Genomic DNA, 25,945 nt, shown 5'->3' on the forward strand with positions numbered 1-25,945 from the left:
GACAGACTGATTAAGGATGTGCAGTATAAGCACAGAGAGAAGCAGCCAACATTGGAATAACTTCTGATTTGGAGTTAGAAAAAAAAAAAAAAAAAATCAACAGTTGTAGAGATGGGAACACAAATGCAGTTCAACACAGACAAGATAGTGATTTCAACATCCGTTTATTCCTTTAAATTGCAATCTCACTTTTAAAATAGTCTCCACCCTGGGGAGGGTCTCTTCCAAAAGAGTATCTTGCAGCTTTGCTTGGTTTTAAGATACTATATTTGGTTACATACCTCAGACTTCGTTGAATGATCTACTACTCCCAGCTACTCATAGCATTACTGTAGTTGTACCTTTTGTTGTGGTCAGGGGAAATATGCTTCCTTCCTTTCTTGTCTCCGTATTTATTTTCAAAGAACTTAGTTTTACTGTGAGCTATGTATATATCATATCTACCTACTTAACTCTAAATATTAAGGCTGTCTCTGAAGATACACAGGAAGCCTTAGTGATCACTACTTATGTTTATTGCAAAATGCAGTAATCTTAAACAAATCCGAACAATGCAATTTGGAAATAAGTTTTAAGTTTCTTACCACTCAGCACAGCTCCTTATTAAACCTCTTTCCAGACGGACTTACAGTTTTACACAGTTTTCCAGACATATGAACTGAGAAGGCATCATTTAATGACTCCTATTGAAATACTTTGCAAAGTTTTACCCACTAAGCAAGTATTGCCAACCAAAAATATCTCCAAGTGCCACAGCATCATTGTCCACGCCTGGTATCGACACACTGAGCTACCCTGAGAAACGTGTATGACCTTTTCATTTCAGAATGATACACGAAACATAGAACTCTTTGCCCTGTAAGAATACGAGCCACAGCAAAGTCCAGCATGACCCTTGCTGTTTCTACCTCTCCATAGCCTCGTACTTATTCTCCACCTACAGGAGTCATAAGCACTTCACTGCAGCTGATGTAATTACTCCTCCACCCAAACACTTCCCCACTGACCAAATCAAAGGTGTTTTCCAAGGCATTTACCACAGCTCCAGCTTCCCCATTTGCCGGTCACCTCCACGCCGCGCTCTGCCTTTCCTCAGCGAAGCCGACTCGCGTCCTCTGACTTCGAAACCAACCAAGAAAAAACTGGCAAGCGCTGCTACAGGGCCACCACGCCTCACGCCCGTGGCACCCGTGGCACCGCCGGGCCCCGGCCACGCCGGCACCCTGGGGGGCGCAAGCTGTGCGGCGGGGGGGACACGGGGACGGGACGGGACGGCCACACCGCCCCTTCCCCCCCGGGGACAGGCCTCCTAGTCCCTCGGGAAGCCGGGCAGCACAGCGCGCCTGGACACGCCGCCCGTCCCGCGGGCGCCCGGGAAGGGGAACGAGCAGGCTCCCGCAGCCACGCGGGAAACTCACCCGCCACGTTGGTCCCAGCCCCGCGGAATCGCCCCCCGTTCCGGTGACCCAGCGGCGACGATCGGGAACGGGATTTAAAGGGGCGAACCGGCTGGCCCCACACACCCCCCGCCCCAAGCCGTGGAAGTGCGGGCCGGGACAGGGCCGCCCCGCCGCCCGCCTCGTCCCCGAGGGCCCGGCGGCGCCTCCACGTGCCGGGCCGGCCCCTCTCCCCAGCGCCGATCGGCGGCCCCCGCCGGGCCCGACCCGGCCCGACGAGCCCGGCCCGCCGCCGCCTGCCGCGCCTCGGGCCGGGCCGGGCCGGGCCAGGCCGGGTCGGGCCGGGCAGGGCAGCTCCCCGCGCCGCACCAAGATCCGCCCAGGCTACAAGCGCAGCCCCGGGGGGATAAGCGGCGGCCGGCCCGCTCGCACTCACTCACTCACTCACTCACTCACTCACCGGCGGTCAGCGCGGCGGCGGCGGCCAGCAGCCACGCCAAGCAGGGGAGCCGCGCGGGAGCGGCGGCCGCCGAACGCCCCGCGATGCCTCCGGCCGCTGCCATCTTCCTGCCGCCACCTCCCCGCGCCCCCATTGTCCGCCCCCGGCCGCGGGCCCGCCCCCCGGCGCCCCGCAGCCCCCTGCCCTCGCCGGGATAGGGCCTCGCAGCCGTCACTCGCACACACCCCCCGCGTACCCCCTCGGCCCCGCCCCGGCGCTGCCCCGCTCCTCGCCGCGGATTGGCCAGAGAAGCGATCCGCCAGGCCCGGACGCCCTATCCGGACAGGGATCGCACTGGCCCGCCCCCCGAGCCGGGGCGTCTCTCCCCTCCGCCACGCCCCCGGCGGGTGGTGCTGTGGCGGTGTGGTCGCGGGCGCGCTGTGGCCGAGCCCGGGGGCCGCCCCCGGTCCAATGAAGGCGGGGAGACCCGGGCGCAGGAGCGCCGTCATGGCGGCGGCGGCGTCCCCAGCCGTGCTGGCAGCGGGGGAGGCCTGGAAACGGCGGGTCTCGCTGCCGGCAAACGCTTCGGCCTCTGCGGGCAGCCCGCGCTCCGCCCGCCTGTCCTACCGCGCCTGGACCGCGCCCGCCGGCCCGGAGGCGGCGAGGGCGCCAGAGGCAGCCCAGCGCCAAATGGCCTCGCCTCAGGCTTAGGGGCTGCCGAGAGTTAACCGCCCGTGTCCCTCTGGAGGCACGCTAGCCGTCTCCCTATTTTACATTTAAAAATACGGAAAATAACTGACGGTGGCGCAAACGGAGTCGTGCGTTTGTTAGTCAAACCCACACGCGAGCGGCGGGCCTGTCGCGGCCTACAAGGGCGGCAGCAGGGTTCAGCTTGGTCGCGCTCAGCGATGTGAATCCCTTGCTGAGTGTTGCCAGGCCTGGTTTCCCAAGGAGAAAGGGCAGCGGGAGCAGCCCACAGCGCTCCTTCAGCGCCCCAGCTTCTGACCAGGCCTTGGCAAGCTGCTGTGCCCAGGTGCACGCTGCAGCGCTGGCTAACGAGTGTGCAGGCTGGCTAACGAGTGTGCTTCCCGAGCGCCTGTCCCCAGCGGCTGGGGAAGCGGGAGAGCACTGCTGCAGGCTTACAGAGCCGGCAAGGGTGGGTTCCCCCTGCCTCCACCCATGTCCTTCTTCTTCTTCGCCGTTAACCCCCAGAGCCTGTTCTGACGTGCGTTGCCTGCAAGTACAGGCTCCTTCAGAAGCTCTCCTGCTACGTGACCGTATACCTTTGCCTTTCGCCTGAAAATACCTGCTTGGAATTTCCCCCCGGCTCAGTGACTGGACTTCCTGCTGTTACAGACGCCCTGAGTCCACGCTTTCACCCTTCTTTACCTCCTTGCTTCATTCCCTCTCTTTTGGGAAGCTGTTTGCACGCGTTTCTTCTTTTGCTAAGCTCTGTATTTTAAAGAGGTTGCACGAGCTTAGTCATATCACAAGGCTGTTGCTCACTGCGTCCATGAGGCTTCGGAGGCCCGCAGCGTTCTCAGTTCGCTCCCGCCCGGTGCTCCATGGATGCTGGTCCTCTCCCAGGGGCACGTGCCACCAGTTTCTCTGCCTCTCTCCGGCCACCTAATCGCCTCTGCAGATGAAAGAGGCCACAGAAAAGCTCTGCTACCGTGTGCCATGTTGAGGAGGGCCATGACAAATGAAGCCCCTGCAAAAACACAGGCAGGTTTTTTTTTCCAGCTGCCATGCAAGAGTTCTCATGGCATTTAAAATGTAATGGCGTATGCATTCATTATTTACGCCCTAGGGGGAAGCTCTGGAGCACGTTCCTCGCTAAACATTGTATGTGTTTTCTAGAAAGCCAGGCAATCAGAAATCCAGGGTCAGTATTTGGGAATAAAGATCAACACAGGCAACTCTTTGTATCACAGGGAATTATCTAATTATATTACTAGTTTTGTTGCCACCTCATTTGGTCCCTCTAACTTCCCTTGCAGGCAAGTCTTTAGCCAGCTGACCAACATCCCCACTTTCCAAATGGAGCAGAAACCGATACGCAGCGATAAGCCTTTCATCCAAAGCCCTTCTGCCTCAACTCCCTCAGAGGTCTTTCCACGGAACCTCCACTTGCCCTTACAGCTCCCCTCAGTGACTGGAAGTGCTCTACCTCAGTACCCAGAGTTCACTATTTACCTTCAGGTCTTTCAGTACTGCAGAGTTTTAAAATGTTCAATCCCCTGAACAGGCCAAGCTTCATCTTTCTTGACATACTTTCAAGATAGTCAACATAAAGTTTTTTTAAAAATATATCCTTTTTCTTACTCTCAAATTTACTGTCCTTCACAGAGCTCACGCGTTCTCTTTTTAGGTACTAGTAAGCCTGATTCAGCCACACGTGTCCCTTGCCAGAGGATTCCTACAATGACTCCCTTCCCTGACAGAGCTGAGATAACGTTGTCATGGGTACAGCCCTACGATTGTCCCATTTGCTGTGTAGCAGTACTGCTGTTCAATACAGAGAACATTCGGGACAGTATCTGCTCTATTTTTTATCCAGATAGTAGTGATCAAATTATTGTCTTCTGCTATTTCCACAGAGGAAATGGGGTGCTGGAACAACTCAATTTGTCCTGAGGAACATATATGGCATTTGTATGCTATGACATGTTACTATTAAGGTTATGATAAAAAGAACTGGGAACACTTCTTGGGGTAAGCTGTTAAATGCAGAGCCTACAAGCTGTACTACACCAGTCCTTAACTCAGCACACAACTGATAGTAACTCAAATAAAGGTGTAGTTGCTGCCATCCTTTTTCCCTCTAGCTATACAACTTTACACTCTGTCTAATGATAATACTGATATTTATCAAATTTCTTAGTAATACAACTCGTTTAGCTGGCAATAAACTCATTTTTTTCTGTTTGCATATGGAGAGGGGTTACTTTTCTTCACGCTGAATCCATTCCGGTCAGACAAACTGCAGTGAGAGGGCACGACGGCTCAGACAGTGGGGCAAGAGAGGCCAGAGCAGCCTCCTGGCAGGCTGCTGTCAAGCTGCCTGACTGGTTTCTGAGCTTTCTCACAGGCAGTAAAATCAGCATTCCGCCCCACAAGAGAAGGAAAAACGCTTTTTTGTCTTTTTTGTTTCTGCTTATCACAAAAGGAAGATCTGAAAAAGTGTGTGTCACTGGGGAGGAGGTTAAATAAATTTTTTCATGGTTGCTGTTTATGTTAGAAATTCAGACCTTTTTTTATCCTACTATTCTGGAGAGCTCTCTAGTAGCTTGCCAGAGGGAGAAGGCAGGATTATGATGTCAAACAAAATAAGGGTAACATCTTCTAGGAGAAACAAATATATTCAGACTGATTTTACATTTTTAATGGTTTTGATTGTTTTCTATTTAGCCTGCATCTCCAAACCTAGAGGAATTGTACAGTAGACACTTTTTAGTGTGCAGAGACATGCATTCCTGCAAAAAATAGCCCACCCAATATGCTCATTTTGAAACGGTAAGAGAAGAACATGAGAGAGAAAGAAAAAAAAGGCTGTATTTGTAAAAGAAAGTATTGGGTGTCTATTACAACATGACTTTTTCCTCTGCACACTGGGAGAAATTGTGAATGGCAGATAGTGCTGCACTTATGTTTACTCTGGTTAAATAAAAATGCAGTGGTTCTTTCAAACCTCAGAGCTGCCAGCAGCAGAGTAATTGCATGTGGTACTTGAAGAGCTTGATAATTGTTTTTCCGTAATTCGATTATGAAGCATGTCTTGGATCACCCACTATGCAAGGATAAGTGTTCTGACAAAACCTGATAATGAAAAACGGATGCTAATGATGAGCTATTCCAGTGCTGAACTGGTGCTAAGGAACAACTCAAGCCTCAAGTATTCTTGATAACCTTGATATATAAAAAAGCTCATGAGAGTAATTATTCTTCTGGTCTCTCCTTCCTACCTTCCCCCCAGTTTCTTGGAACGTGGGCAAAATTAATTTAGCGACTGTTACTGTATGGAGACAAGAGCCAAGGTAGCACTGCCCTGTAGCCTGACCAGCATCAGTGTTTGTTGTAAGGAGCCTCTGATGTTTAACCAGGTCTGCATAAAATCACCACCTGTAAGGTACTAAAGTAACGTCATCACTGCTTGGCTGTAGTACAGTTTTAAACGATGGAAACGAACCATGAACTTCCCTTCTTTTGATTGGGATTTGTGGTTCGACCGCCGTGGCAAATGGCTAGACGCTATGAAGCAGATTTTGCACACAAGGGTAGGTAGGTTTGCCACGGCGATTGGAGGCAACCTGGAGAGCAACACACGCGCAGCGACACCGCATGTGCCCCACCAGTAATACGGGGCACCGCAAACAATCAGGAGAGGCTGCAGCCCGAGCTGCGTGCGCTGTCCCAGCAAGGCACAGGGAAGCACGGTTCCCGCGAGCCCCGACCGCTCCTTGCGGGCTGCTGGCCCACGCACCCACCCCTCCCCGGCACCCCGGGACTGGGCAGGCACCGGCTGAGCTCAACCAGGGGGGTCGCGGCCTCCCAGGCTGAGGCAGGGGGGAAACATCGGCCTCCACGGCCTGCGGGCTGCTGCGACGAGCCAGAGTGCGGGCTGGCCCCGGGCTGCCGCCTCACGCAGACGCAACGCCCCTTTCTGGGGGCTTCGCCTCCATCACGAGCCGGTAGGCACGGCTGTGGTGGAAGAGAGCGTCCGGGCCGGGCAGACCATCCCTCTGGCGACCCGCAGCCTGATTCAGCTCCAGCCGCCGGTGCAGCCCGATCCGGCCCCGCCGCTCGCTGCGGGCAGCCCCACGGCCGGGGCGGAGGCGGCAGGGAAGGCCGCGGGGCAGCGCTCCAGCCTTCCTCTGGAAGGGAGAGGAAAGGTCTTTCATGGCGGCTCGTTGGTCTAGGGGTATGATTCTCGCTTAGGGTGCGAGAGGTCCCGGGTTCAAATCCCGGACGAGCCCAGCTTTTCTGTTTCTATTTTTTTTCCTCCCCTCACACCCTTCCCCCGGCTTCCCCGCCCCGCGGCCGCGACCCGCCGCTGCGCTCCCCGGGCCGGCCGCGGCGGCTCCCGCAGGCCGCGCGGGGCGGCGGGCAGGACTCACAGTGCGAGGCACGGCGGTAGGAGCTCCCGCGGAGGGGGTCGCCCCGCCCGTCTCGCGCCCGCTCCTCGCCGCGCACAGGGCGCCGCTCCCCAAAATGTTCCCCCGCAAAGCTCCTGCCCCCACCCCACGCACCCCAGACGGGACGGGGCTGCGGGGCGGCTCCTGCCCCCCCCGTCGGCCCACCTGTGCCCCCCCTCCCCCGGCGGCTCCCGCCGTGCCCCCCCGGGCCGTGCCCCCGGAGCCCCGCGGAGCCTCCCGCTGCCCCCGGCTCCGGCTCCTTCCCCCGAGCCCACCCTTCGGCCGCGGGCGGGCCCCAGGCGCCGAGGCACAAAAAGGGCAGGGTTGGGGGGGACCCGCGGCAACAAAACAGGAGGCGCTGCCGCCACCCCCTCTCCCAGCGGGCTCGTCCGGGATTTGAACCCGGGACCTCTCGCACCCGAAGCGAGAATCATACCCCTAGACCAACGAGCCGCTCTCTCTTGCGCTCTCCCCAGCTCGGCACTTCACTCACTTCCCGCCTCCTCCCGCCCCGCGCCCGCCCCCCACCGCCAGCGCCTCCGTGAGTCTGTTCCTCCCCCCCAGCTCCGAATGGTTCCGCCCGCCGCCTCGGCACACACCGCTGCTCTCCCCCCACAGCCGAGGCTGCTGCCATCTCCCCTCCGTGTCCCGGGTCGTTCCCCCCACACCCCCCGCCAGGGCACCCCTGGCATTGCCCTTCCCCGGCCCTACGGCTCCGTTTGGAGGAGACGATTCCCCCCACCCCGCGGGGGGAGCAGCGCGCCCGCGGCGCTCCCCTGCACAGACACCGCTCCTGCGCCCTCCCGAAGGGCGGAGGAACACGGTTCCTCCTCCTCCTCCTCCTCCTCCCGACGCGTGTGGCGCGCAGGCAGGGCCCGCGGAGCTCGAGGCCGGGCGAGCTCATTCTCAGCGGATGGGAAGGGGGGAACGGGACACACCCACCCCCTTCTCCAACGGTTTCGGTTTATCCCGGCCCGCGCTGTGCCCGGCCGTGCGGCCCCGCGGGTTGGGAGGGCGGGCGGCGGCGGGTTCCGCTCCCCTCACCGGCGCGGGCGGTCTGACAGGCTGGGCCCTCTGCCCCCCGCAGCCTCCTGCCCGCAGGGGGACGGTGAGGGCGCACACACGTACTGCCTACGCGACGGTGTCGGAACCCTCTCGTGGCAGCCCCCAGGCGGGTGGAGCCAGGGCCTCTGGGGTGACCGGGCCTGTGGGGGCAGCCGGGGGTTCCCTGCCAGCGTCCCCGGGGTGGCTCTGGGGCCTCCCCGGACAAGGGAGGTGGCTAAAGCAAAGGGCTGGGGCGTCCGGGAAGCGCCTCGGCGCGGGGAGTGTGTGTCCCATGTGTGGGGACGCAGGGGAGCCAGCGGCGTTCCCACTGAACCCGCTGCACCCCGCTTCTTTGTCCCTGATGTGGTAGATCCTGCTAATGCCGCCTGACACCCACGAGTTTCCGCCTCGTGTTTCCACACCTCTGTACCACCTCCCTTGCATCCCAGATCTCTAAAAACCCCTCTTTCTCCCATCGGTAGTTGCTTACTGTCCTTATCCATCCCACACTTCCTTACAGTTTAAACACTGTCCAGTCAAAAAATAACCATAAAAACATGATCCCAGCCAAATACAACCGCAACAGTCTCCTTGCTCTTGTGCTGCGTTTCTTTTTCCACTTTATTCTTGCTCTGTTTTCCATAGTTCCCTCCCCAGTTTAAAGGTCTTCTGACCTGTAAGGTTTGTGCTTTTACTTTTTTTCATCTTTCAGGCACCATCCACATCAGAGGAACTGCATGAATTGTATTTCTTGCTGAGGGCATTTGCCTATTCCACCATCAGTGTTCTTACACCTGACACAGCCTCACGCTCCAGCCTCAGCAATCTGGCAGGTACGTATGGGTCTGTACACCCTATACACCAAGCCAAGCTGTGGTCTACATTTCAGTCTAAACTTTTTGACTCTGCTCACCTTGTGGATACAAGACCACGCTGCCCAAGCCAATGTTTCCTGATAGCAGGGATGGGGCAGGGATACATGCCCACGTGTAGTGTCACAATGCTAATACTGGCCAAAGAGTCTTTTTGAAAATTGCTCTCTTGGCCTTCAGACACGGCAAGGTTTGTGTGCTGCCTGAGCAAGCATTGCCCTGAGAGGGATGTGTGGATGCCTTCAGCTGAGAGACAGGCATCCTTTTTCCTGCAACTTGGTAAAGCCATCAAGGACAAAGATGGTGATGCAACTTCTGGCATAGAAAGTCTCTAAATTGTTGATTGCCAGGAGCTGGGAAACCTCACACGAAGGATCACTGTGTGTCGCCTTGTTTTTTTATGCTTCCCCTGAACAAGGATGCTGTTGGAGAAATGGCACTGGGCTAGATAGCTTTGCTTGCTTCTGTTCCTAGATACATGATACCTGCAGGGCTGGGGCAGGGAGTGAGGCAGTCTCCAATGTCGCTGCTTGCCCCAGAGAACACCTTCCTTTGTGGATTAAGCACATTGGTTATTGTTGTTCCCCAAAAGTAAAAAATACCACAAGTTAAATTAAAATTGAATGTTAAACTGTTCCAATGGCAGTGGAAATCCCACCCCTATTTTTGTCTGCTGCTGCCAGCTCTCTCCATCCTTCCTCAGGCTCCTTCATCTCCCCAGGAGGAAACACACGGATTTTGGTTTGGTTTGGTTTTATTCCACCATTTATTTCTTCTGTTTCTTCCTCGGATTTCCATTCCCTTGCTTGGGACACACATACTCATTCTCTAAACAGGCACACATATATCTATATATACAGTAAGGCACAATCACTCACATCCAGATGGGACACTCTGCTGAGAGAAGAAACAGGGTACAGCGAATGATTGCAGCCTGCCCTGGAATACAAGCTCTAACAGATTAAAATGGATTCAAAGGCAACAATGCTCCACAACATGGCTCAAAAGGACATGGGGGTCGTGTTTGCCAACAAGCCCGTGCTATGCAGGAGGGTCAACGCTGCTGGCTCTCAGCAAATGACACCTCAGTGCTCTCACCTGGGAAAAAGAAAGTCAGGGCACAGAGCCACTTCTTTGCTCGTGATTTTAGAGCTGGTGAACAGAAAGGGGATATCCTTCAAAGCCACTGGGTTTGTAACACTGCTGTGTTGCAGAGCCCACTCAAGGACGGATGTGGGCTGTGTTGTGTAAAATGCTTGTGCCTGTCCTGAGAGACAGGGACAACCCAAGCCTGCGACTCTGCTCAACTTGACATTTGCTAGGAGGAGCTTTCTGATGGATGAGGAGGAGCTGGCTGGTTCTGCCCTTGGTCTCTGTAGCTGTGTGTGTGTTGCTGGATACTAGGTGGCTGGTGGCAGGCTTAAGTGCTGGCCCCTGACCATTTGCACCACCTAACAGCTCAGGCTCCTTGTCTCAGCTTTTGACAAGTTTGGCTCCCTGTCTCCAGCGAGTCCAGACTTGTCCATATTCCACATGTGGAACTATGTGGACATGAGCCCCATGGCCTTCAGTCAGAGCAGCTTTTTATTCAGTATTGCAGATACAGCACGACTGTCAGGAAACTGGTCAGGTGAGGGACTATCATCTATCTTTCCCCAAATAACTTATTTCATATGGGCAACAAATACTCTCCCGATGAAAAGCTTTTTTGCCTTAGCAAATCCTAGACGCATGACTTAACTAGTGCCCCAAGAGTCAATGCAAATGTAGGACAATGCGTAAGTACTTAGGAGGGACTGACCAGCTGACCTTCACCAATTCACATTCAGTCAGGCCACACAACTGGAAACTCAGCATCTGAGACCTCTTCTTTGACCTACATAAAATTAATCAGCTGTTTCCAGTAAGCCAGGATGCCTTCTATCACAGGTGGTACTCGGTGGACACACACTGAAAGTTTCAAATGAGGATCAAATGATTGGATAGGGTCTGGAAGTGAGGAAGGCTGACAGACAGGCGGCCCTTCTAAATCTGGACTGGAGCCTAGAGCTGGATAAGAAAACCTGCCCTGTTGACCAACGCAGTACATCTTTTCTGTGCATCAAATCTGTTGGTTGTTACTTTCCACCAGCACTAAAAACGTCCCAAAGTTGAAGCACACAGAAAAATTGTCTACCACGGCTGGCTGTTTAACAGATCAGCCAGCTTGACCCCCACTTCAAAGAGATTTTATGCTTTATGAACAATGTCCTAAGAGTTTTCCCTGTGTTCAGGGTTCACATTGTCTGCCATACAGCATATATGGAGAAAACATACTTTATCCTACTGTTAAAACATTATTTACTGAAATTTGAAAACCCAAAATATTTCAAAAGAAGCTACCAAAAAGGCACCATACGTATATGTATGTAACTGACAAACTTCATCTAAGACCAATGCAGGGGAGAAGAAAAAGATGTTTTGGAGCAGGATGAAGGAGCAGAGGTACCAGGAGCGGTGGTGGCTTTCGGCTCCAGGACAGCATGTTTCAGGTCTCTCAGTCCCCGAATATCGCTGAGGAATGTCAGCCAACACCTCAGATTTGAAGTCCAAAGCGATTGCAAGCCTGTCCCAAAATACGATGGTGTGAAGCAGAGAGCCAGCGAGCAGCCACTCTGCTCTGGGATGAGTCTGGACCTCGGGGAATATCCGTATTCTGCTCCTCTCCTGCCACTGAAGGTTTTCCAGTAGCTTCCACCTTGATTGGGTTAGATGGCTCCTATTCACATGTTAAGTCTCCTGTGCCCTGATTGGGTATGTCCTTTCAGAGGGGAAAAGTAAGGAAATTATGGAAAATAATCATGGGCCTAAGTAAATACAGTGCTGGGGAGTCTATGACCTGGGGGTACTTTGGAAGTTTCCGTGCTAGGAGGCAAAGGCGAGCTGCAGCCTGAGCACCAGCCTGCTTCCTTCAGTTGTTCCTTGCCAAACCAAGGAGACATTTGAAGATGGGATAGGTGGTTGAGGTGGAATGCGATATTTCCTCAGGCATCTGTGGCTACGTTATCAGTGGTTAGAGAGTACGTAAGAAGCTACGTTGAACAAGCCCCACTTTAGCCAGTGGAAATCCTCTTTTATTTCAAGTGGCAGAGGCCCGTGTTTGCATGCTTCCAGGGCTGATCATGAAACTGGCATGTGTGCAAACACTATTTTTCCTGGCAAAGCTAACAAGCTAAACACATAGAGAGAGAGAATATATATGTATGCATGTATATATACAGTGTGTGCACACCTATACATATAAATATGTATATGTATGGAGGCATATTGAGATAGTAAATACATGGTTACTGCTGGGGAAAAGTGCTTTTTACTGTATGTACTTTCAAATTGCTTTCAAAACAGCAGTTGAGCAGGGTGCCTGGTGAGCAGACCTTCTCCGTTTTACTGAACCCAGAATAGGCTTTGCTTCTTCTCCATCCTCTCTCTCTCTGTAACACCACCCAGGAGGGCTGGTTGTTTTAAATACCCTGCCTTGCAGTCTCTGTAGGCCTGAGATTTGATACTTCTGAGGTGTGGGGAACAGCAAAAATGTTGGTGTGTTCTGTCAGTTGCCATTTTCATTAATAAGCAAAACCCTCTGGTATTTTAGGAGCCATCATCATGCCAATCTGTCTTACCTGTGTGTCACGGTTACTCTGTGCCCCGGTCCTGCGTGGCTGATGTTGAAGGCTCACTGGCAGTGTCTAAGCCCACTGCGTCCTGCAGCGGTTCAGGTGCCAGTCGTGTTTCTTCAGTGTCTGATGTTTTCCGTACGTCTGTGCTCTCACTGGTCTCCTTTGCTTCAGCTCCAGCTTCAGCTTCTTCCTTCTCCTTGTCCCCCTTTTCCTCGTCCCCTTTTTCACAGGCACTGCCTTGCTGCTCTTCTCCCTGGGGACCCTCACACACCTTCTCCTCCTTGTTTCCAGAGGGAGGCTGGGGAGAGTTCTCCTCCCCTGGGGCACCGCAACACACTTCCTCCTCCTCCTTTGTATCCCCTGTGTTATTCTTGCAAGCAGTCATTTCCTCTGCCTGTTTTTCCCCTTTTTCTTCATCTTCTGATCTGCTGGATCCTCTCCTTGATGGGGGCTTCTCATCAGACCCTGTCTGTTTCTTTTGCTCTTTGCTCCCTGTTTCTGCTTCCTCTGTCTTGCCCTTGGGCCCAAACACCTCATCCCCGTCTTCCTTGGCACCATTTTCTGGAGAGGAGACATTGACCCCTAAATCTTCCCCATCTCCGTACTCGGACAGAGATCTTCGGAACCTCCTGGAGGGAGGCCTGCGCTTTATCGATCCCCGCGTCCGCACCTTGGAGGCAGGAAAAGCAGACATTGAAGCAGTCAAGAGAGCGGTACTGGAAAGCAGGAAAGCACAACAAAGGAAAATAGCATGGGAAACCTGATTGCTACCTTGGTGGCCTCACTTTTCCTGCTCTGCTACTGAGAGGTAGAGAGATGAGGGCTCACTGCTGCTGAGAGACTACTGTATAGGGCAAGCAGCTTCCTAATATATGTCTCATTTTCTTCTGTAGAGATGGTGCCAGAGATCATTGTCCCGATTGAAACTGTGGCTCCTTGTCCAAGTTAGACCCTAAGCTCAAGGACGCTGCACTCATTACACAGATGCTGCTGACTTTGGATATCTCAGCCTTTTCTACTCTTGGCAGTTTGGTGGTTGAGGAAAGAGTCTGCACTCCAGTTGATGATGGTGAATGCAGGTCACAGCTCCCCATTTAACTTCTGAGCACTCTGCTGGGACACCTGGCAAACCACTGTGCTCTGTGTGGCTCCCTAAACTGCGCCTCAGCCACCTTTGACAGTTGTCGGCACATGACAACCCCTCCTCACAGCGCTCCCTGCCCAGGTACCAACCACCCTCTTACTGCTGAGCTGAAGTGACTGGGTCCTGCCACTTCACCCCTTCCTGTCACCCATTTGGCCAGGAAGGCTGCCAGAGCTGAGGGACCATGAAGCTCCATGTGCAGGTGGGCAGAGAGGAGACTCCACAGAGCTACACTGAAAGGCTGTTTCAAACCTGGCACATAGATCTCCTCCCTTGGCCACAAATGCACACTGATATGGCAGGACCGAGGGCTATGGCCTCCTCTTCCTTTTCATCCCCAAAGGATAAGCAAGCCTTATCCTGCTGTGGTGGAGAAATCCTAGCACATACTCTACCTTATTATAGAATTGCAGCTGAGTGCCTTCTGGGGGCTGATCAAAGCTGACCGGCGTCTCGTTCGCTTCGCTGGGCTGGGACTGAACCCCTGGGCTGCTGGGCGTTGAGGGAGGGGTGCTGAACGGAGAAACCAGGCCTTTCACACCAGGGCTTTTGGGAGATGCTCCCGGCAGCAGAGCAGCTGGAGCGAAAGCCAGATTGGCCTGCAAAGAAAAATCCGCGTCAGGGGCGAACATGACACCGGCGTGTACTGCATGCGGTGACCACGCGGAGGAACCCTTGCTCTTGCCACGGGAGCTGCCACATCTCTCAGCTGTCACAACCCACATACCTTCTGGTTATGGGTCTCTCCTGGTGACACTGTCAACAAACAAGTCCGGGCAGAGAAGTTATGACTGGACATCTGCCCTTCCCCAGCAGCTGGATCTCAGGACGTGCCCTTTTATCATCCTGAGGCCTTTTGGGATTTTCCAGTGACCCAGCCAACCCTGCACAGTCTACAGTGGATGAGCCGGGAGAAAGTCTGAACAAGCAGCCAGCAATCACTTTGAGATTTAAACCTTCCCTCTGTGTGCCCAAGCTGACCTCAAAGTTTCAAGTCTGGTCCGCAGTTCTTCTGAATGATCTGCGCAGTCGTGAGGAGCGAGACGACCCGGGAAAGAAGCAAGCTTTGTGACTAATTGTGGCAAAACACTGCCTGCTGGCCTGTCACTAAGCTCTTGTAGGCAAATGTCCTTGGGTGCATTAGGAGGGACAGTGCTATGAATAGGCTTATGTTGTGTCAGGGAGGCATTGAGCTCTGGAGCCGCACGTGCTGCCAGGAGAGGCAGCTGGCAGTGGCAGGGCACTCTGTCTATGGGCTCTCCAGTGCTGAGCTGCCCTCAGCAGCATGAATTGGGCACCGCAGGGAGATACAAAAAGGGCAAGAAGCACTGGGTGTGTTTGTGCGTAACTGGGGGAATCGAGGTGAGGCTCGCACAGGGGAGTGCCAGAGCCCAGAGCGCACTCCCCGCTGCCACGACTGCAGCTGCCTGCGCTCAAGGCCAGCTCCCCGACAAGGTGCGGGTGATTCAATTTGATTTAGACTGCTGTGAAGAAAGAGCTGAAAGAAGCCTCAGCCAGGGTTTCCCTCACTGTCTCTTGTGAGCTGCATTTAAACTGAGGCTCCTGCCTCTGCTCCTCACCTGAGCTGAGCTGCTGCCGTGCCCATGCCCAGCCATGTACCCCACAGATCCATATGATCCTGGCCCATGCACCGACCCACCTATAGACATCCCTGAGGATCGCTGGACTGCTTCTGATGCTGATTACCATACCCAGACCTGCTCTGCCTTCCTTGTTTATGTACTGTGGGACTGGGCCCTCATCAGTGAGGCCACTGCCCTGTTTACCTAGCTGTCACCCTTGGCTCCTGGATCCCCTTCCTCTGTGGCTGCTCTGTAAGGGAAGTAGCTATGGCAGATGCCAATCAGTTTTAATTTGGTGGAGCAGCCGTGTGGGCTCTTCCAGGACCTACCTGCAGCTTTTCAATCATGGGGGAGCTTTTCACCTTGACCTTGGGAATGGGGCAAGCATTTGGAGACCGCTTCTGCAAAACAAAATGAAACATGAAAAAGTCACCGTAAAGTAGGTGAAAAAGAGGAAATACAGTGAAGGCAGAAAACTTGAAAGAGAGAAGCAGAAAGTGCTAGTAGGGGAGCAAATGAAGCTTCATATAACGTCTTCACACAGAAGTTTGCTTTCTTCTTTCCTGACCCCACTCCCCTTTTGTTATCTAGCCACCATAGGGCTCTACATACATGTTTCCTTCCTCTGGGAGAAAAGGTGACTGTCTGCTTTCTGGCTGGAGCATCTGAGTTAGATGATGTGTAATGGTTCTGCAGCTACATGGCCTTCACTAAGGTATCTAACTCATGACACAGTTTCCCCCAGTATTATTTCAGGACCAGACAGATTAAAATTCTACCTCTTAAAGGGTACAAGCCTTAAAGTTGGTAAACATTGTGAACTTTTTGTGACAGGAAAGACTTTCTGCCACCACGTAACTAACGGAGTTAAAGGGTACCCAGTTAGTATGGGCAGGAAAGGCCTAAGTGGCTGGAAAGGTAGAGCTATGAAAGGCTGAAAACAGTTTGAGAAAGGGAGAGCATTGCTTTCAGAAGGGGCATATTGCTTTTTTCAACTAAAAGGAAAAGGAAGGAATCTAAGATTTTAAAGCTTGTGCTCCTTTGGCATGGAGGCAGCAAGAGTCTGTAGCTGTCAGAAAAGAAGAACGAAGAACCACCCCCTTGTTAAGGGCAGGTGACAATGTGAAATTTGGTGGGTAGACCACAAACCCTGAAATACAGAAGGACGGAAATGACTGGAAAGGGTCTGAGCATAAACTTTAGTGAGTAGCAGCCAGCTTACTGGGACCTGCTCATTCAAGGGTGCTGTATGGAGGGCACCTCAAGACAATATTCTGTGGGTATTGCTGGCAAAACCCCTCTTCACTCTGGATTAATTATTCCCTTTTTCTGAAGAAGGAAAAATCTCAAGAGCAGAACTATTACGCCGTTAAACTCTAGAGTTCATCTGAAGGCAACAAAGAGCATGGATGCTCCCTATGCTAAGCGCTGTTCAAATCTAACAAATGCCAGCAGTTCCTGCTTTAAAATACTTGAAAGGTGGTAACTGGGTGGATCCGTCAGTGCTCTAAGGGTAAAAACAAAAGCAGTAGAAATGGGATGTGTATCCGTGCTACAGGAGTGGGAAACAGCGTGGAGCTGACTCTGAGTCAGTATGTGTGTGTGTGAGCAGGGGAAGGTTTGATGCTACATAATTGATGTCTTTTGCTGCACAGCCTGACCCCTCTGCTACCTCCAAGCTCATGTCTCAGGAGAGAACAAGTTGAAGAGAGGAGAGACCTTGTCCCCCTATTAAATTCATACTCACTTGCTCATCATTGTCACTTGTCTCAGTTTTGTGGGAATACAATGGAAGGGAGCATGGTGGTTTCCTCCGAGTTGGCTTATGTGGTGGTACCTAAGAGAAGAGAACAACCAACTGAGCAGCAGGAAAATCAGGTGTTTTAAAAAAGGACGTGAAATTCAAGCACCAAAGGGCATGCTCTGTAAGTGACCTGCTTGGATGGCAGGGCTCCACTTGCCTAAAGGAGTCATCCAAAGGCAGCACAAGATATTAGCATATGGGCATGTGGCCAGCATGCTAGGTGTGCATGTAGCATCTTGAGCCCAGTCCTAGTGCTGGAAAAGTGGTCTATATCTCTTTCCACAGCACAAACCACGACACTTCAGGCTTTGTGCAAAGGACACTCTTCTAAGCTGTGGAGGGCGGAGAAGCCTGCCCAGAAGCTTCATCTTCAAAGCATCCTGCTGGAAACCCCCTCACACTGGAAAAGCTTGTTATTGTTCTCTTTCCTGTCTTATTACCAGGATTTCCTTTTAATGAGTCTCAGCTGCCTACCTGGTTCATGATTTTGTCATTTTGCATCTGATGTATTTTAGGTGCAAAAAGGGGAATTTTGACTTTTTCAACATGCCTTACAGCCCCATTTGGTTCCCTCTAATGAAGAAAAGCAGCTCGCAGAGACAAGTCCTCAGCTGTAACCTTTAGTTTGACAGAAAACAGATTCTCCAGAGGAGAAGGAACAAGGCAATTTTACAGCACAGACACCGATTCCTTCTGAATGTCCCAGGGCTCTCAGAAGTACAAGAGTGCTCACTAGGAAGGAAGAGATGCATAGCACAGCACCTTCATAGATACTGCTCTGGTCTTGAAGCCAAGCTGTCTCTGTTTTTATGCCAGGCTTGTAGTCTCCTGCCAAGCTGTTAACACACTTCTTATGGGTTAACAGACAAAATACTTGCATAATATTGTGGATCTTGGATAATATCCACAATATAATATTTGGATAATTTTGTTACCTTCTAACAGGCAGGCATATGGAAAGTTGGATTATGGAATCTTTGCCCTCTGTAGAGTTGGCTGTCTTGGAGGACCTGTAGACTTGATGTCACTTAACTTCTGGTGGTGCTGTACCCAGCCATGGCAATGCTGCGTCTCTAAGCACCAAGGGCAGCTCTGCCCTTATCCTTATGTCATGCTAGGAAGCAATAATAGCATGTCTTACTGAAATGCCACCATTTTGCAACATGAAATGCTGCGCTGTGCCACAATGATTGTATCAGAGGTTCCCTGGTTGATAGGTTCCACTTTGCTGACATGGGTCAAGCAAGGGTTAAAGACTATCCACTCAGCCATTAATCTGAAGCCAGTTTGAGAAAGCTGGTGGGGAAGTGACAGATGGTGTGGAGAGAAAAGACAGGAAACTTTGTCCTCCTCTGTCTCTGGAGAAAATGTGTTTCCCCCCACTGTGAGGCCCCTCCACACTGCCTTGGCTTGGGAGCAGCAGAGGTCTGCAGATAACACAAGAGAGGTCTGGGAACTTGCTGCCTGCTGAAGGGTGAGGGACTTAGTGCAGTTAAATCCCATACCTTAAAAAGAGGAAATGAGTGTAATGGGACAGATGGAGTGGCGCGCTGGTGACTTGAGGGAAAAAAAAGTGCTTGGGAAGAGATTGGCTATTCCGATCCCTGGGGCCTGGCTATGGGAGTGTGAACCTCTGATAGAGGGTGGCATGCCAGCCCTGCAGGACAGAGGTCACCATTGCATCCAGCCAAAGACAGGGAGGATCCCCTTAGGCCCAGCCTGGGACATGCTGAAATCAGCTGAGCAGCAGAAGGAAGCAATTCAGTTTTAAAAGGGCCCTCACTGAAGAGGGTCACCAGTAAGCATTTATGCTTCTAAAAAAAGTGCATGATACAAGGGGCTCTCCTAAAATGTCAGCCTCCATCCATAAACACTCTGACTTTCCTTTCTTCCTAAGAGAGATATTCTAGTGTCTTGCTTATCTTGTGAAAGACAGCTTGTGAGGTAATGCTTGGCATAGTGGGCTTTCAAAAAAATGAAGTTTCGTCATGGTAAAGATAGGCACAGAGCCTGAAATGTCATTGGGAAGAGGTAATGAGGGCAAAGAAAGAGACAGCTTTCTCTCTCAGACCCATACAGAAGGAATTACCTGGAGGAAACCTTCTCCTTTTGTGAACAAGGTGCTGGTGACCTGCCACTGGCTTCTACACCGTGTAATCTGTTGTTTGCTTTCTTTTTCCGTGGCTCAATATTAGCTATTTTATTATTCATTGTTGCCCTCTGCCCACAAAAGCCAGCCCAGATAATACATGCATTGCTGCCTGCTCCTGTTGGGTATATATGTGTACCCTACCAAGCTTTACAGTGTCTCAGTAACAGTGTCTAGTTGTCCTGAGGTATGGCTCTACCAAAATACTCGTCCACAAGTCGGCAATGTATGGAAGATACTGTCATAGCTTGCATTGCACTAGGAGACAAATCCTTTGTGAAGATTCAAAATCAAGGTGGATTCATGCTCAGATCACTGATGCTCTAACTTCTACAGGCAGAGGTGAGTGTCTCATTTCCCACTTGATTACCTGCTGGTGGCTGCAGAGTTCCTTACCTCTTTTCCAGGGACATTGGCTGCTTTCTCCTTGAATTTCCCTGCTAGCTGAGCCACTGAGGGTGATGCTGACTTGTCCACCTCTGAGTCAGTCTCTGCTGGCCTGTTCTGACAAATCAGGAACAACAAGTTATGAGCAAAGGCTGGGAAAAGCAAGCAGGCTAGAGAGAAGCCTGCGTATGTGTTATAAAGTTCAAGAGTAAGCAGGGACTTTAAACAGAGCTTCTCACATCTGGCATCAATCATCCAGTCTGAGAGCAAGAGGTTTGGGAAGACAGGACCTAGCAGCATTTTCAAATATCCCAGAGAACCAGTAATTCATGCAGAGAGCCTTTCAGCTCTAGCTGATGAGCCTACACTCAGTATTTTTCACAGGAAGCAAACTAAGTATTTCAAGCCAAGTGTCTGTTCCCCATCTTTTCCTCGCAGTGAGCAGATGGACTGGGGCAGTAAAGGATGTTCCCATACACCCTCTCAGCACTCCCATCCCTCTTTTACTGCCCTGGTCACCGGCACCCTTCCTTTTCCAGTGGTTCTGCTGCAAGAAGCCATTCGCTGCCCTCACAGCAAGCCAGCATGTGCTTGGGGATGTCCCTGTGCTGTTCTGCTTTTTTGGCAGTGAAATACTCAGGCGGGTGTGGGGGAGAGAGGAAATACCAGGGCTGAGAGAAGCTTCCTCTCCCCTGGGTCGACAACAGGCTGAGAAGCAGGAGGCTTGTTGGAGACTGGATGGTGTGGCTCTTCCCACAGCACACAGCCCTGGTGTCATCCCACATTTACCTTGTTTTCTTTGCTACATGTGTATCAAGCAATATGAGTAGAAAGCCTTGAAATCAAAGTTGATGAAAGGAAACCTTTGTTCTTCATCTCTAGTATCTGATGCCAGGGAAAACCAAACCAGAGGAACTGAGAACAACTAACCAACAATCCTTGTTTTGTTAGAGGCAGAGACCTCAAAACAACAAACCAGGCTACGAACCATCAGCAAGGAACCTCATACCTTCACTCCCTGCACCATGACCAGCACCACACTTCTCACCCCTCTGCATCAATACTCTTCTGCTTCTCAGTCAGAAAGTTTCACCAAAGACCATTGCTAGAGGAATACATTTCTGTTTCTCCAAAGGCTCCAGCAGAGCCCTTCCTTCTCCCTTTACGCCGCCCCGCCTGGGAGGGACCTGCTGTCTTGTTGACACAACCACTCCTTCAGCATCGCTGGAGGTGAAAGGCCCTCAAAACACCAATCTGGCCCACATAAGGACGTTTCCTTTGGGTCACCATGCTACAGGGGCTGGAGAAATAGCTATGGAATCTTGAAATCATATTAAAGAAGTAATTTCTTTAGACTCCTAGTTTCTAGATTAAAAGCAAATCGAGGAGGTTACACTAAGGATCATCTCATCATCCACATCTTGGACCACTCTCTAGTCTGAAATACCTGATAGAGAGCAGCATGGCTAAGGCCTGTTTGCATTGTGGAAAAGGGCCTTTCCCTTTCTCAGAGAGCTGTAAATAAGTGCTCCCAATAAACGCCATCTTCTTTCTTCCAGGTCCACAAGCCCCTGTAGATGTCTACCATTCCTTGTTTTCAGGATCCTGACTACATCTCCCCCGTTACACTTCCCATACGCTTCGGACCAGCTTTCCTGCATCCAGCCACAAAAGCCATATCGATCTGTCTCCTCTTAGTGAACTTCTAGTACCTTTCTCCCATCTTTTCAGCCTTCATTAGAGTAATTACAGGCAGGGGAAGTGGCAGATAAGGGGAACAGAAGAAACAGTGAGGTAAGCAGATCAGCAGGGCAACCTGGTGGACACGAAAAATGATGGCTGGGTTAAGTGGGGAGGGAGATGGTTCCCAGCTGCAGCCTGGTTCCCTGCCATGAAGGGAAGGCAGGCGGTAAAGAGGAGAGAGCAAAGAATGAACCTGGGGAAGGCAGGATGGATTGGGAAGTTTGGCTCAGCATACCGGCTCCCAGGATACCTGGGCATGGCAGAACGGACACCTGAACTGAGGACTTAGTTGAGGCTGAGGAGCTGCAGGTACTCTGTGTCTGTGGTGGAAGGATTGCCTCCATCATTGTCCCTTTTTCTCCAAGAGCTTCTTTCACAGCCCTTCGCCTTTACCCAGAAAAGACACCGTACTTCCTCTTGGCCTCTTTGACCTCTTGTTTTGGGGTGGTTGTGGGTTTTTTTTTCTTTTTTGTTTTTTTCTTTTTTTATTTTTTTGAGTTACACTCTGAAAACACAGCTCCCTTTCTTTGGATTGGATCAAAGCTGTGAGGCTGGAATGATTCCATGCATTTCTTGTTTTGCTGGTCGCGGGCATTGATTGCAATGTGGGTCTTGCCGGCGTGAAGCCGGGGTGCAGGAAGGAGTGAACATGCCATTCTAAGATTAGTACAAGTAGCCCACGGGCTGTGTTGTCTGGAAACTGCCAGCTGCAGACTCTCCGATTACGCTACGCATTTTGCAACAGGAAAAGTCCTTTCTCAGATCCTTTCTGGCAATTACACTGCTATCCTGTATCCAGTTTTTTCTACAGCTTCTTTTTTTTTTTTTTTTTTCCCAGCTGGCGTGCCAGGCTCTATGTCTTCTAGTCAAGGGAAAGTGCTGTACCAGGGCACCTGGATGCAAAAAGTTCCCTTCCCTGCCCTGCAAGGGGCACCCTGAATTCCAGGGGCCAGACTGGCAGTCTCCTTCCCACTGGGTGGAAGGTGGGAAGCCTCACTTTCTCACTGTCACCTCAGAGCATGTACCATTCCTCGGCCTCTTCCACGACTAAGACACATGTCTGCTTCTCTCACCCAAGAGCTCAGTGCTAGCTCTCTCCTGCCCCGTGATACTAATGCAATCTCTCCCATTCATGGTCATTTTTCCTGTATCAGTGACATAGCCCACCACTTTTATGAATGATGAAGAGGAGCAGCTCTTCTCTTTTTTGTCAAAAAAAAGGTGAAATTACTCAGATGTTAATTTTGTGCTGTTTACAGCCAGCTGCTGATTCTTTTCCTTTTCAGAAGAGAAGTGTGATCAGCCTGCATGGGCTAAAACCAGCAAGCTAAGGTAAAAGACTGACTCCATCAGTAATTTGGTGACGGCTACTCGGAGGTCTTTTACTGTTCGGTAAAAATAAGTGTCTAAGCATTGCATATTCTGAAAAATGTCAGACAGAGCAGCAAAACAGGAATTGAATTGTACCATGAATGTAAGCATGGCACTGTCTGCAAAAGAGGAAGTGCAACTAGCAAGTTCTGTGTAAGGGGTTTCATTTTCCTCTTCCAAACAAATTTGTAAATTTGAAAATAGTTTTCAACCCCATCTTTCTTCATCTGCTTTTAAAACTGAACCCAGTCCTTCTGGCAGCACTGAGGAAGAACAATCCCAACTTCACTGGTGATTAAATGTGCCAGAAAATGCAAGGGCTAGTAAGGCTGCCTGATGTGGGAGTAATAACGTCTCACAGAGGGGCCCCCTCAGGACAGCAGTGTCATTACCTGGCTTAATGATATTTGCCAGTTCTCCTGCTAGAGCCTGTGGACCCACCATGGGCATGAGGTGAGAGAATGTGCATACTGAAGGCCCACAGAAAAGAGGTAAAGAGATTGAAGAGTTTCTCTGTGCATCACGTTTGGGTACTCACAAAGAGCTTTTCTTAAAGATCACAGATTTAAGCTACAGGTGGGGAGTGTCTGCAGTGACACTCTTATGAAATCAAAATTGCAAAGACTCCTGGGGAAAACTGGAAAGCCAGAGGTGGCTTTGGGGATGAACTTCAATGTCCTGCTGGGACTGGTGCCAAACTAGCTCCAATAGCCCTCAGCTAGCAGTTTTTGTCATGATCCACCTCCCTGCAATTGAAAGCTCTACCTCACAGAATTAGCATCCCACCAGATTTGTCACTGTGCATAATGTGGTTCTGGAAATGCTAGTCTGAAAGGGTACCAGTGTGGCTCAGAGGCAGATACTGAAGGAGAAGTTCAGGTTTGGATTTGTGCATCTAGTTTGGCTGATGAAGAAAGGCTAAAGGTCTATTAGTTGCCATACAGTGGAGCACTTAAATACCAGCTGAAAAACAGCAGAAATTTGTGCTGCCTTACTCTCCTTCCCTCCCCTATGAATCCTCTGCTTTTGCAGGTAGGATATTTTGGCCAGATGGAGCACCTTTTATCTGAGATGCAAGCCCTCCACAGCACCTTGCAAGGCTGGCATATTCAGCAGCTATGAAACCAGTGACGGTTACACATTTTTTAGTACTGGTCCTGTGCACTTCCCACCCCTATTCTCATGTAGCTGCATCTAGACATGGTTTTGAGGCCAGTCCCTGACCTCCACATCCCTTCCTTGCTTCTAAAGAGCTTTGCAGGAACAATTCCCTGCAGCCCCTTCTCTCACTAGTCCCTCATGCCCGCACCTTCACGCACCCTGTGCTCTCACAAGCTCTGCAAAACTCCCCCATGACTCTCATGGGGTTTTTTTTGTTGCTGCACATATAATCTACCTCAGCAAAAGCAAATATGGCAAAAATAATGACAAATATAGTGTGTCAGAGGCAGACATAATAAGGCATTTGAGGCTCAGGGCTAGTGTCTTGATTACACAAACAGGATCCAGAAATAGTGATCTCAGCACCCAGCTCCCAACACTGTGCCACAAGAAGGCAGTTGTCAGTATGCTAGATGAAAACAGGAGAGGGTCAGTGCTTTCGGGGTGCAGTTTCATAAGGTTCTGGTTTTGGCAGAAAGACAGCTTATGTTTCCAACTGATCATTCTCCCTTGACCTTTCCTTCTGCCCCTTCCCCCCTCCCTTGCACCAGTGTGAGTTTGTGGGGCTGTGCTGTAAACTAGATCGCTGAAATGATCTGGGCTAAAAATACATCCCTTAACTCTTTACAAGGTTATTTTTAGCCCAGATCATTTCAGCAATCAAGTTCACAGCACAGCCCAACAAGCGCTTGCACTGCCGTGGTGGGAGGGGATGGAGGGGTGGCAGGAGCAGACTGCAGTACAGGGCGGGAGGACTTCCCTTTTACCGCTCCAGCCAGAGCATGAGGACATTGCATCCTTATGTGTCCTCCCATTCAGAAGGCTGATGTGACAGAAAAATCATATTTTTGCACACCTGCTCGTAAAGGCTGTTCTGGTCTGTGGCACTGGAATTTCACCTTGCAATCTGTTGCTTCCCACCTGAGACGCAGCTGAGCACAGGCTGTGAACCCAGGGAGTGCCTGTGAGCTGTCACGGGGAGCACGTTACTGGCAGCCAAGTGAATCGGAAAGAAATTTCTGTTAAGCATCTACAAGAGCCCCACAGATGCTGTGTCAGAGACCTCCAGAAGCCCCACTTCAAACAGCAGCAGCTGCACAGGGGGGTGGGGAGTGGGTTTTCCTTGCTGCATGGCAGAGGCAAAGCTCTGCACCTGTAGGACCTGCTCAGCTAAGGAAGGATGGAGGACGCATCTGTGGGGAGAAAACTGCTTAAGTCAAAATAAACCATCATCACACTCTGCCTGGAGGCCAGCAAAAAACACTGGGAAGCAGTGCTGTGGTTTCCTTCAAAATTAAACCATCAAGCCTCACCAAGGCACTGGATTTTAGGAGGGAATGGCGCCTCTTGCAGAACCCTTCTTCCCTGTCTGGCTCAGCCCTCTGAAGGCAAAGGACATGCTTTCTGCACCAAACCTTCCCAGACTCGAAATCTACCCTTCTCGTTTTTCAGTGAGGTAGCTGTAGGATTTGAGGATCCAGCTGGTCATAGGCCTTGTCTGCATGGGAAAGCTTATACCACACTCTCAGCTTGAGTGGGGAGCAGTACAGCCTTAATCTGATAGAGGTGCCTGGTTTTCAGCATAACTGAACTCATTCACAGTCAGCTTGGCTGAGAAGAGCCATTCTCAAACTTCTCATATACCTGTTTCTGAACAGCATTTTGAGAATGACACGTTAAGCTGTAGCGGGGAACGTGCCTCCGTGCAGGGCTCCCCGGGGCAGAAGGGGGGTGAATGTCTCCTACCCCTGTGGTGAGGTGCTGTAGCCTCTCTTCTGAAAAGACTACCCTGCAGAGATGGGATTTGGTGAACTGGAGATATCCTACTCACTTGCAGATCAAGCAAGGGAGACGTGATGACTGTACTAGCTCCTCCCATACTGCCCCACCAATTTGGTGTGACCATTTCCATAGGCAAGAGCTAATCTCTTCTCCCCGTCCCATCTTTTATTCAACCACTGAGGCCAGCTGGAGGCAAAAGGCCACTGAATATTCACACAGTGCGTGATCCAAGGTACAGTTCCTGTCTATCTGGAGAGGACATGAACTTATGCTCTGGA

The 25,945-nt window shown here is 51.3% G+C and overlaps 2 protein-coding genes and 2 non-coding genes across 4 annotated transcripts in view; 1 reads left to right on the forward strand and 3 right to left on the reverse strand.

Moving 5' to 3' along the window:
* Positions 1-1,986, reverse strand: part of MPZL1 (myelin protein zero like 1) — a 40,103-nt gene extending 38,117 nt beyond the window's left edge. The window contains exon 1 of the mRNA XM_074857149.1: positions 1,858-1,986. Coding sequence (XP_074713250.1) covers positions 1,858-1,960 — 103 coding nt within the window. The 5' untranslated portion in view covers positions 1,961-1,986. The remainder of the gene's footprint in view (positions 1-1,857) is intronic.
* Positions 1,987-6,740: 4,754 nt separating this feature from the next.
* On the forward strand, positions 6,741-6,812 carry TRNAP-AGG (transfer RNA proline (anticodon AGG)). The gene has a single exon. It is a non-coding gene; the product is annotated as a tRNA-Pro (tRNA).
* Positions 6,813-7,352: 540 nt separating this feature from the next.
* Positions 7,353-7,424, reverse strand: TRNAP-CGG (transfer RNA proline (anticodon CGG)). Its single transcript has one exon. It is a non-coding gene; the product is annotated as a tRNA-Pro (tRNA).
* A 2,199-nt stretch (positions 7,425-9,623) lies between these two features.
* Positions 9,624-25,945, reverse strand: part of RCSD1 (RCSD domain containing 1) — a 34,977-nt gene continuing 18,655 nt past the window's right edge. The window contains exons 2-7 of the mRNA XM_074857175.1: positions 19,620-19,727; positions 17,018-17,107; positions 15,600-15,671; positions 14,083-14,286; positions 12,547-13,213; positions 9,624-11,687 (exon numbers count right to left, since the gene is read on the reverse strand). Of these exons, the coding sequence (XP_074713276.1) occupies positions 12,560-13,213; positions 14,083-14,286; positions 15,600-15,671; positions 17,018-17,107; positions 19,620-19,727 (1,128 nt within the window). The 3' untranslated portion in view covers positions 9,624-11,687; positions 12,547-12,559. The remainder of the gene's footprint in view (positions 11,688-12,546; positions 13,214-14,082; positions 14,287-15,599; positions 15,672-17,017; positions 17,108-19,619; positions 19,728-25,945) is intronic.

This window comes from Strix uralensis, chromosome 2 (assembly GCF_047716275.1).
Source record: "Strix uralensis isolate ZFMK-TIS-50842 chromosome 2, bStrUra1, whole genome shotgun sequence".
Lineage (NCBI taxonomy): Eukaryota > Metazoa > Chordata > Aves > Strigiformes > Strigidae > Strix > Strix uralensis.